The 12,005-nt window shown below is 53.5% G+C and overlaps 1 protein-coding gene across 2 annotated transcripts in view; it reads left to right on the top strand.

The window, feature by feature from the left end:
• ST8SIA5 (ST8 alpha-N-acetyl-neuraminide alpha-2,8-sialyltransferase 5) overlaps nt 1–11,238 on the top strand; it is a 64,449-nt gene extending 53,211 nt beyond the window's left edge. For both annotated transcript variants that reach the window (XM_032602746.1, XM_032602745.1), the window contains 4 exons: nt 1,995–2,139; nt 6,245–6,357; nt 7,130–7,222; nt 8,339–11,238. In XM_032602746.1, the coding sequence (XP_032458637.1) occupies nt 1,995–2,139; nt 6,245–6,357; nt 7,130–7,222; nt 8,339–8,807 (820 nt within the window). In that variant the 3' untranslated portion in view covers nt 8,808–11,238. The remainder of the gene's footprint in view (nt 1–1,994; nt 2,140–6,244; nt 6,358–7,129; nt 7,223–8,338) is intronic.
• The last annotated feature ends 767 nt before the right edge of the window (nt 11,239–12,005 follow it).

The raw sequence follows: 12,005 nt of genomic DNA on the forward strand, positions 1-12,005 counted from the left end.
GTGGGTCGTCCCTCTTTGCTCTCATTACAAGCTCATTGAATGATGATGAGACTCTTAATTTAGGTGCAAGCACCTGGTGCAGTGAAGTGGGGTGGGATGCGGGAGTGTGCTAGAACACAGGCATGAGCATTCCAGTGACAGGAAAGGAATCCTGTAACAGAGGCCCTCCCCCACCCTGCTGCTTACAAATGGGCACTCTGGCATTCTGGTTAATACATCAGTCACTCGTGAGCTTGGCTAGTTTGAGTCAGTCTCCCTCACTTGGGTACTCGCCAGTGGGCTGACAAAATGGAGTTTCTGGACCAGCCAGATGCTTGTTTGTAATGCTGACCTATGGCTCCTGCCTGGCCAGGCCTCTGGCCTTGCCCCTGGGAAGCCTCAGTCACATTTTAAAACCCAACCCTCCCCAGCAGAGACCGCTCTCTATGGCCAGCAGCCAACTGAGCTCCCCAGTGAAGTCCCTGCAAGAGGTAAAGTCACAAAAAACAATGGGTGCAGCCTTCCTGGCTTTGGCAATCTGGAGTCACAGGATTACAGAGGGTCAGAAGAGCCAGCCCTGCATTCTACAGTTGAGAAAACGGAGGCTCAGAGAGGGGAAGAGACCTGCCCGAAGCCCCACAGCTGGTGGGGGCAGAGCAGAAACTAGAAGCCCGGCCTCCTGACACCAGGTTGGCGGCTCAAGTTTCCATGCCACATCTTCGGTGTGGGTTTTCTAGAAAGCTCGTCCTCAACTTTAGTTAGTGGTCATCATCCAGACTCCATGGGGATGGCGTTCCGTTCCTCCCAGGGCTGCCCAGAGGCTGGATGTAACTGTGCCCAGAGCCAGTGTTGGGAGACAAAGGCCAGCGTGTACTGGCCCCCTGCTGCTGTTTGTGGAGAAAGTGGGTCCTCGTGGGCTCACAGCCCCCTGTGAGAGGGTGGCATTTTGCATCCTTTGTCAAATCCAGCCCCTCTGCAGCCAGGGTGGGGCTTTGGGTCCCCAGGATAGGGGAGCAGCGTGTACCTAGGATCTGACCCCATCACCAAGCCTTGCAGGCACCCTGGGAGAATACATTGCCGGGCAGAACACCAGCCGCAGAGAAGAGGAAATCGGGATTCTCTGGCCTGACTAGCTCCCAAGCCTGCCTCACAGCCCCACTCTCCCTTGAAGGCTGTTTTTTTAAGCCTGCTTGCATCGTCTGAGCTCTAACCTTTCTGTAGCTCATGTCTGAGTGTTTTTGTCAGTGAAAACCACAGCGATTTTTTTTTTTAAAATAATGAACTCCTTAAAACTTCTGGAAGCCAGGTTCCACTTTCTGCAGGCAGTCATCTAGTATCAACCCACCATCCCAATTTCTGACCCTCCCCTGTTCCTAAGACAGTTTGTAAATCACTGAAATGGCACATTTCTGTTGACTGTGTATGTCTTGCTTTTTGACCCCATCAGACAGGGTTAGCCTTGTCTGGAGTCAGATATGGGGGCCAAAAACCAAGGAAGAGCTCTCATGCCTGTGTTTTCCTTTAGAGCTCGATAAGGAAGCATTTCTGAGAAGTAGTAGAAGGCTTAGCGGCTCTTGTGAAATCTCATGTGGGGAATGCTTCAGCCCGCAGTTGGCAGGACTTTGGTAGCTGACCCCCACGTGTCTGCCATTGTGCAGGATCCAGAGAGGCAGGGTCCCTGCCACGCAGGCGCTTTCGTTCAGGCGGAGAGGGAGTTGACAGATGATGAGGCAAGGGATGCCCAGTCTGTGCTCTGGGCCTTTAGAGGCCAATGCGGCCAGTGGGGACAGGGCAGCTGGGAGCTCACAGAGGGAGACCAGGCTGGACCCTGAAAGGCTTGGGCATTGGGAGGAATACTGAAGCAGAGGTGCGGGGGCAGGGGCAGGGGTGGGTGGGAAAGTATGGCGCTCCCTGGCCTCCCCAAGGGACCTCAGTTCCATGACCCCTCTGTTCTCTGAGAGGCTCTGCTCTGCCCTGTGTCACTGGTCTCTCTCCTTCTATCTCCTGCCCGGCAGGTCCACTCTGTCCAGGTGCTGCAATGCCCCCTCCTTCCTCTTCACCACCCAGAAGAACACGCCCCTGGGGACGAAACTCAAGTATGAGGTGGACACCAGCGGCATCTACCACATCAACCGGGAGATCTTCCACATGTTTCCCAAGGTGCTGCTTTGGGCAGGGCAGTCCGGGTGGGACAATGGAGCTGACCCAGTAGGGCCCTCTGTGGCCATGCCCGTGTGGCGTGGCATCACTCAGCTGTGCCCTGCACCCAGCTGTCCTGGTCCTGGCTTGCCATTCTCTTAGGCTCAGTAGACTGTCCTCCGGGGTTCCTGGGGGTTCTGTCGGAGCACAAAGAATGCCAACTGGCTGTTATTTGAATGACTGTTGGCAAGAAAGTGGTTGTGAAGTCTTGGTTATTGCCTTGCTTGCAGAGAACATCCCGAAGCTATCTGGGAGCAGGATTAAGCATTTGTCCCCATCCCGAGGGAGGCACAAGAGCAAAAAGGTACATGCAGGGACTTCCCTGGTGGCGCAGAGCTTAAGAATCCACCTGCCGATGCAGGGAACACAGGTTCGAGCCCTGGTCCGGGAAGATCCCACATGCCGCGGAGCAACTAAGCCCGTGTGCCGCAGCTACTGAGCCTGTGCTCTAGAGCCCTGGAGCCACAACTACTGAGCCCGCTCGCCTAGAGCCCGTGCTCCACAACAAGAGAAGCCACTGCAACGAGAAGCCCGCACACCACAACGAAGAGTAGCCCCTGCTTCCTGCAACTAGACAAAGCCTGTGCGCAGCAACAAAGACCCAACACGGCCAAAAATAAATAATAAATTAATTAATAATTAAAAAAAATGTACACGCAAAGTTGTGTGCACAGGAAAGCACAAACCATACAAAGCAAAGCGCTGAAAGGTTGATCTCGTATTGGCTGACCTTGGGCAGTCCTTTCTGTCTTCCAAGGCTCCACTCTCACTGTCTGTAACACCAGGGTTTGGACTAGGAATAGGTTTAGCTACTTAAAACAGAAAATCTAAAATATCAGAGACTTAAACAAGAGAGACGTTTATTATTATTTTTTCCTTCACCTATGAGAAGCCTGGAGGGAGGCTGTTCATTCAGGGCCAGCACGAGGCTCCTTGGCCAGGGGGACCACAGGATGAGTGACCCACGTGAGCAAAGTGCTCAGATCACAGAACCCAGGGGCAGGCAGGCGCTTCTGGCCTAGTCGTGGCACCAGACCCTTGGAGAAGGGACCCTGGTGCCTGTATGTTCAGCGGATGAGGATGGTTACCACCTGAAGAGGAAGGTTCCATGCAAGGTGTTTATAGGCACCCCCTGGAGAGTGCCGGCCCAGGGCAGGGTTTAGTGGGTCCAGTTTGTAGAACTGCTGGCGTTCTAGCAAACTAGGGGGTGGGGTGGGTTCAGTTCTTGCTGGATGAAATGTGCGGGGCTGGGCTGCCCTGCTCCGGGGAGTGCTAATGAAGCAAAGCCCAGGGGTTCCCTGCATTCCTTTTTATTTATTTATTTATTTTAAAAAATATCTTTATTGGAGTATAATTTCTTCTTGCTACGAGCACCAGAGTGCACTGGTATGACTGGGCCTGGGGTGGGGGAGGGGAGCAATGGGGAGGAGCTGGAGGTGGACGGGTGTCAAACATACCCTCCCACAGCAGCGCTGGAGGACGATGGGGTGTGAGTCGTCTTTACGAGGTGGGTCTTTCAAGGCCTGGAACGTGAGACTGGTGACAGCAGGTGAACTTGCAGGTAATGCCAGTGGGTGACACACAGCTCGGGTATGACATATGGATGCAAGGAGGGCCGTGGGGATGGGCCACTGAGGCCCAGGGAAATGGAACAGGGGTTGCCAAACGCGCAGGCCATATGGTCTCTGTCACAGCTACTCACCTTTATCGTTCTAGCATGAAGCAGCCACAGACACGAGTAAGCAACAGAGTGTGGCTGGGTCCCAATAACGCTTTAGTTCCCATTAGACATTGAAATTTGAATTTTATATGTTTTACACATCACAAAGTATTCTTTTTTCCCACCCTTGAAAAAATATAAAATCTATTCTTAGCTTGCTGGCTGTACAGAAATAGGTGGTGGGTCAGATGTGGCCCACAGGCCGTAATTTACCACCCCCGAATTAGAGCATGTGATGTAGAAGTATTTCCCAAACTTCCCTAAGGTGAGTTTTTTTGGGGGGGTTGAAAAATAGGCAGCTTCTTGGGCTCCTACCCTGACCCTGAAGCTTCTGATTCTGTGGTTCTGGGATGGAGCTAAGAATGTGTATTTTCAGAAAGTACCCAGGTAGTTTTCGATTTACAGAAGTGTGAGAAACACTGACATAGAACATAAAAAGCCCTTGATGATCTCTCCAAAAAGGACTTTGTTTTTATTCTTTCTCTGGTCAAAGTCAAACAGTGCAGTTCCCCGCACTGGCCATGAGACGCCCTTGTTTTCCCCGTCCCGGTTCCCGGAGCCTGTCCCTCCAGGGAAAATGTGCCATGAAGAAGGACAGTCTCCCACAGACAGGTGCAGCATCTCCTTTGGATTTAGCCTAATTGCTGATGATCCCATTGTACTGGGATTTTCCGTGACACTTGTCTGGAAGTTGGTTCCAACGTAAGCCCCAGGTGCTGACCAAGGCCACTGTCACGCAGGGCTGGCCAGCTGGTGTGAGATAGGAGGAAAGCTGCCTGGCAGCCTCTGGGTGACAGAGATGGAGGGTAACTTCAGGGCCATCCCGTAATAACCACCTGGTCCCCTTGCAGAGACACCTCTGTGCCAAGCCCTGCAGTGGGTAAGCTTTTCATCTACTCCAGTGGTTCTCAACGTGGGGGGCAGGGAGGTGGAGACACTTGGCAATGTCTGGAGATGCTTTTGCTTGTCATGATGGGGGGGGGGGGTGTGCTCCTGGCATCTAGTGGGAAGAGGCCAGAGATGCTGCTACACATTCTACACTGCACAGCCAGCCCCGCCACAAGGAACGAGCTGCTCCAAAGTATCAGTAGTGCCAAGTTGAGAAGCTCTGCTTTACATCATCTCAAATGTAGAGTCACAGGAAATACACGTTACTATTCTTATTTTACAAACTACAAAGTTTAATTTGTAATAAACTTTACAAAATTTACAAAACCAAGTCACCGAGGGCTCAAAACACTTGTCCGTGGTTTCCTCACCTCATTGTGGGGCAAAACCTGGATTGAACTGGGTCCGTTGACTAGGGTGCCCAATCCTGGTTTGACCAAATATAAGTCCTGCATCCCAAGCAAAGTGCCCTAGTCCTGGGCCAGCTGGGATGGTTGGTCACCCTACCCTGGACTCCAGGTCTACACTCGTGCCCTGAGCCTGCCTGGTCCCACCACGAGGCCTAGAATGGGGACGTGGCCTAGAACCAGGTCTCCTAATCAGGCCAGTATTTGCTTTTTCCCGCCTACTTGCCTGTGGTCCCCTGGAAAGCATGCCCAGGGAGTCTCTGTGGGCAGCCAGTGCCCAGACCAAGGTAACACCACCAGCCGAGGCATGACCGGGTTGGAGCGCTGGGGGATGCTCCCTCCCAGTGCCCCCGTGGCTGTCATCATTACTGGAGTGAGTCCTGAGCTCTCTGTGCTCAACGCTTTTTCTTGACAGAGATCCCAGTGTCCCTGCCTCTCACTGCTCCCCTTGTGTGGCCTTGCTTGCCCACCTCCGTCAGTTGTCTCAGCTGCTACCAAGTCCTGGCATCTGTCCCAGTCTATATGACCTTTCTATCCCAGGCCTGTGCCCTCCCCACAGAGCAGAGGGAGGGTCTGTACCTTACCCTAAGCTGAAAGGGGTGAGGGCTAGGTTTAGGGCCCTGGTCCCTGGTGGCTCTGCCACATCTCTGCTGCTGTCATCTCGCAGAAGGTCTGCATTAACCATTAAAATATGTGGATTAGAAGTAAAAGAAGCTGAGCTTCCACTGGGAAAACCAAAGGCAAGCAGGGTTAGCCATAACTTGTACTCTCATCTTTCTGGAAACCGGAGGCATCCCAGGCCTTATTGAAAAAGGCTGTGGAGATCTGGCTTCCAGTTCTAGCTCATTCCTAATTGCCCGTGGAACTGAGAACGAAGCTTTTGACCTTTCTTTTCACCTGCAAAGTGGAATAACCACTTTTCTCCCACATTTACTACAAGGCTGTCTTGTGAGGCTACAAGGAGTGGAGGTGGACGTGGGCGCAGAGGTGAGAGCACCAGATGAAGGCAGGGGGGGCATCGCCTCTGACAGCTGTGCCCCTGTCTCCCCAGGACATGCCCTACTACCGGTCCCAATTTAAGAAATGTGCCGTGGTGGGCAACGGGGGCATCCTAAAGAACAGCCGCTGCGGGAGGGAGATCAACAGCGCTGACTTTGTCTTCCGGTAAGAATTGCCCCGGGTCTGCACCTGCCACGGCCCTCCCCCTCCGTGCCTGTCCCCTTTCTGGTTCCCCAGCCTGCTAATGCTGCCATTTACGTGATCAATCCCCACTCCCCACCCCTGCAGACCTCATGCTCTGGGTTGTCCCTTCCCCCTTTAACTCTGTCCCTTGCAAGGGGTTGAATCTCTCAGGTCCTCAGTCTCCACATCTGCAGAATGGGAGCAAATGGCATAATAGATGTGAAGACACTGAGGACTCCCAGGGGTCATGCAGATCTGTTGGTGAGGTCGTCTGGGCAGCCACCTCTCTGGCTGGGCTCCACTCTTCTGGAAGCACCGCTTGGAACCAGGGTAGTCTTGTGGCTGACACCAATATGAGCTTCACCCTGGCCATACCTAAGCTAGACACTTGTCCTTGTATTTCTTCTTCCTTATGTAGAAGCCCTTCTTATCTCTTTGGGGACCCTCACTTACCTCTTTAGCCTGGGTGAAGAAGATAGGTTCAAAATGAGAGTTTAAAGCAAAGAGACTTAGGTTGAGGCTGCAGTGGGATCTCATGGGTCGTGGATCTACAGCCATTGGGTCACCCAGGGTTGGTGAGGGAAGGGGTTGAACTTGCCCTTCCATGCCCAGGCACGAAGATTCCACCCAGCTGGTTTCCTCTGTGTCCCTCTGCCCACGTGATCACCAGCCCTTTCTTCGCCACACCCCAGCTCCCCGTCTCCATCTAGAATGACATACCACATGCAGTCGGGCTGCCTCATCTCTTCTGCAGGTGCAACCTACCCCCCATCTCGGAGAAGTACACCATGGATGTAGGGGTGAAGACAGATGTGGTCACGGTGAACCCCAGCATCATCACAGAGAGGTCAGTGGCCCTCTTTCTAAACGTGTGCTGTCCAATATGATAGCCATTCATCACGTGTGGCCACTGGGCTCTATCCAGATTGAGATGTGCCATCTGTAAGTGCAAAACACACACTTGATTTAAAAAGCTTAATATGAAAAAGAGGATGGGCCGTGCCTTATTACATTTTTATATTGATTACATATTAAAATGATAGTATTCGGGGTATATCAGGTTAAATAAAATCTATTGTAAAAATTAATTTCACCTACTTCTCTAAATGTGCTTCCTAGAACATTTAAAATTACATTTGTGGCCTGCATTATATTTCTTTTGGACAGCACTGGTCTCTTTCCCTAGAGATGGGCCAGAGAGCTTTCCAGTGTGTGACGGGGGCAGGCAGCTCCCTACACAGTGTGTCTGCCTGGCAGTGGGGAGAAGCCTCATGCAAAGACCTCAACCCCCCTCTCCTGACTCCCCTCCTGGGGTCGTCTGGGAGGCCTGGGGGAGGGGCTAATGGGGTTAAAACTCCAACTGGGGCATAGTCACACCTCCAGGTCAGATGAAGGGTAAGAGGAGGGGGAGTTGTTAAATCCGGTCAGATGCCCGGGCACATTTACAAGGAGTCAGCTGAGTGAGGGAGCATTCAGAGAGGTGCGCAGTGAGCCAGCTGGGAGGGCTGTTCAGTGTAAAGAGAAAGGCGAGCGAGGGGAGGAAGGGCTCAGAGGACAGGCAGCTGGTTTGGTGTTCTTCACTGGGGGAAGGCAGTGACAGCTGAGTCCTTGGGGAAGGCAGGACAGGTGAGTCCTGAGGGCTCTAGGGAAAGCCTCCACTCCCTCGCCCCTTCCCCTCTGAGCCCACCCCGGGCACCCTCAGCCGTATGGGTTAAGTATTACCCTTCCCCTGCAACCACACACGAGATATTTGACCCTTTGGGTCCAGATTGCCCTCTCCGGCACTCACTTACAAAAATATAACCGTCCCGGAGGAAGGTGGACATTCATCTGCTAAGTGACTGAGCCGAAAGAAGGGGGGGTGGCCTTGAGGGGCTCCTACGTCCTTTGAAAAGACCCCAGTGTGCAGGGGTGGGGCAAGCGGAGGGTCCCGGGGCCCCGTCTCACCCTGCGCTCCCGCCAGGTTCCACAAGCTGGAGAAGTGGCGGCGGCCCTTCTACCGGGTGCTGCAGGTGTACGAGAACGCGTCCGTGCTGCTGCCTGCATTCTACAACACGCGCAACACCGACGTGTCCATCCGCGTCAAGTACGTGCTGGACGACTTCGAGTCGTCGCAGGCCGTGTACTACTTCCACCCGCAGTACCTGGTCAACGTGTCGCGCTACTGGCTTAGCCTCGGGGTGCGTGCCAAGCGCATCAGCACCGGCCTCATCCTGGTCACGGCGGCGCTGGAACTGTGCGAGGAGGTGCACCTGTTCGGCTTCTGGGCCTTCCCCATGAACCCCTCGGGCCTCTACATCACCCACCACTACTATGACAACGTCAAGCCCCGCCCGGGCTTCCACGCCATGCCCTCCGAGATCTTCAACTTCCTGCATCTGCACAGCCGCGGCATCCTGCGCGTGCACACGGGCACCTGCAACTGCTGCTGAGGGCGGCGCAGGCTGCCCGCCAGCCCGGCACACGGAACCTCGCTCCTCCTCGCCCGCCCACCCGCAGGGCAGGGCGAAGGCCTGGCGCTGAGGCTGGCACGCCCTCGGACGCTCGGCTTCGGGCTTGGGTCCTGTGGGCTGGGAGGCTGGGCTGGGGGCCAGGCGGAGTCAGCTCCATGCCGAGCGCCCCCCACCTGCGCATGGGTAGCGCACTGCTGGGCCACAGCTCAAGGTCACGGCCCTGGGGATTGCAAGTGAATCAAGCACATTTCCACTCAGTTTTAGCAACCAAGAGAGCACAAACTGTATGGCCTCTTTGCAGCTAAAGGAAGGCCCCAGAGGAAAGGAAAAGAGGGAGACAGGACATGTGAGCATGGTTAAGATTTAACTCAGGATTTTGGGTTCCTGAGCCTTATATCCAGGCCTCAGCCCTGAATTGTTGTAGAGAACCTCAGAGCTTAGAGGCCAACCCAGCGGCCAGACCTTCCTGTGGGGACAATGGCTCAGAGAGGTCCAGGGATTACCAACCAAGGTTCCACCAACCGAGTCCATTAAGCGGCACTGTGAGATCTGATGCAAGGCCTGTGTGTTCCAATCTTCGCCGAGACACCGTCAGCCAAGGAGAGCCACACCCTTCAAACGCATCCGCAGGCACACACATAAGTCTTGGTGCCTCCAAGTTCAATCCTGCGTTTGATCTTTTGATGAGAAGGAAATAAAACAGACCAGCCATTTGCACTAAGGTTTCCAAGCCAATGTTATCGACTCAATAAGTGCTTAGCGACTTGCTTCCTCTTCTGTCTCCCTATCGTCAGCTCTGTTTTAACCAGGAGTTATTTATAAGATCCATCCCTCTGTGTGTTCCTGAATACTGCACAATCCTGCTGTATAATGTTCCTGAATTGGAACTGTAAGGCTCCAGACTGGAAAACGCTGACATGTGACTGGTGAGCTTAGCGATGGAAGTGAGCCATGGTCTCTAACACCAGCATCACTGAGGTTCTACCGTAAAGGCGGGACTTCCCACAGCACTCAGCCTGGTGGCCTTCACAAGCACGGACCCACAGGGCCTCTGCTTTGGGAAGTCAGCTGTACCTAGGCTAAAAGGGGTTCACATGTCATTTCACATCCCTTTGCTTCCCCCGTGGTGTTTTGCCTTAGAATTTTGCGTGGTATGAATTGCCTTAGAATTTAGCTTTGTGGAATCGTAGAGTATTAGTCCTGAAAGACCTTCAGCTCCCTCCCTCCTCCCTCCTTCCCTCCCCCCTCCCTTCTTTGCTCTCATCCTTCTTCCCTTCCTCCTTTCTCCCCTCCTTCCCATAAATATTTCCAGAAGCCTATTCTGCTTTGGTTTGGGGCTGGGCTTGGGAAGACAAGGTGACACATAAAGGCAGTATCTCTGTCTTCTAGGAGTGAAGGGCAGACCATAGGCAAATTCTGGCCCCGCCCACTGGGTGTTCAGAGGGGGAGGGACTGTGAGAGTACAGCAGGGAACGGGACCTTTCATCTGATCACCTCATTTTACAGGCAGAGCAATAGGCCCAGCTGGTGAGAGACAGGTGGGCACAGGCCTTGTCCCGGGCCCCCAGGCTCCCCATCCAGGGCAGAACCCCTTCCTCTTGCCTGGATTTCATGTTGGTGGGCCAATATCGAGCAAGTACTCCATGCACGACACTGCTCTACATGCTGGCTTTGCTTCTGAGCTCTGGTCCTCACTGGGAAAACCTGGGGCTGCTCTGAACCCGTCTGCTTGTCTGCAGAGCAAGGAAGTAGCCAATGAGGTAAATTAGGCCCAAGTACTTGGCAAACCGGGAAACACTACTAAGGATGGTTGATGGTTATGCTTTCTTGTGCGCTGCCTATTTCTCCCAAGGAAGGAATGGCTGGAAAGGTTCCAGTTAACTGAGGTTTCCAGCCACTTGTTTGTGGTTAATTGAGCCCCTTTCTTGAAACTACAGAATGTCAGAACTGGGAGGCTCTTAAAGACCATTTTGTCCCACATAAGGAAACAGGCCCAGAACAGGGAGGTGACCTGGGTCAAGTCGTGCCAGGGGCTCTGTTGAGTGCCTGCTGAGGACAGAACCCTCTGCCAGAAGCCCTGTTTATGTTCCAGATAGGGCAGTGTTTGGGGGCAAGAGCCTTGGTGAGTCAAATACCATGGTTCTCACAGCCAAGGGTGTCATGGGCTGGTGTCTGCCCCAGCCAGGTCCCTTGTAGGGGCTGGGGATGGAGCCTCATGACCCATCCTGTGAAGGAGCTGGACTCCTTGCTCTCGGTCCTATTTAAGTCGCTGGGTCTTAGGACAAGTCCCTTCCCCTCCCTTAGGGTCTCCGTTTCTTCATCTCTACAACTAAAGGCTTAAAAAATATCCCTAGGGTCTCTGTAATCTTTAATTTTATTTAAGTTTTTGGAAGTACTAATGATGTATGGATCTAAGCCATAAATAATATTTATTATTATAATAGCTAAGATTTGCTGTACGCCTATTCTGTGTCAGGCCCTACACTGGACACTTTCTTTGCACTGTCTCCTGTGATCATCACAAAACCCCCTTGGGTAAGAAGACTCCATTGGGCAGGTGGGGAAACTGAGGCTCAGAGCCATTCAGTGTCTGGCTGATGGCCAAGCACCCGGTGGAGGAAACCGCACCCGCGTCTGTAGAACCCCAAAGCCAGTGCTCCAAACCTGTCTTAGCTGCTTCCTAGCCAGTGTCACCAGGGCTGGAACAAGAGGGATCCTGACTGAGAGGCCACTGTAGGGTGGTACTGGGCCCCGCTCTAGGGACAGTGCTCTGGGAGGCTGTTATGGGTCCAGGAGGGAGGCTGCTTGTAGGTTCTCCCCCACCCACCCAGCCCTGGCCCTGGCAGCAGTACAGATGCACCCACAGTGCAATGTATGCAGGGGAGTTGAGGCCGTCTCCACATTTTGCAGAAGGGGTACATATTAAAAGACAGCATGTTGGGGGACTTGCCCAAGGCCACATGGTCGGCTAGTGACTCAACTGGGACTCAGCCTCCTGACTTCCAGGCTACACTTTTCTCCTGCAGCCAGTGTTTGCAGGCAATGCACCTTTTCAAAGGCTCGAAGAGACCTGGGCATTGACTCAGGAAGCCCCACCCCACCACTTTCCTCGCAACTCCACCCCCATCCCACCATGCAGACTACCAGTGACACTCTTGTATAAGGGAAATCAATTCC

Source organism: Phocoena sinus, chromosome 14 (assembly GCF_008692025.1).
Source record: "Phocoena sinus isolate mPhoSin1 chromosome 14, mPhoSin1.pri, whole genome shotgun sequence".
Classification (NCBI taxonomy): Eukaryota; Metazoa; Chordata; class Mammalia; order Artiodactyla; family Phocoenidae; genus Phocoena; species Phocoena sinus.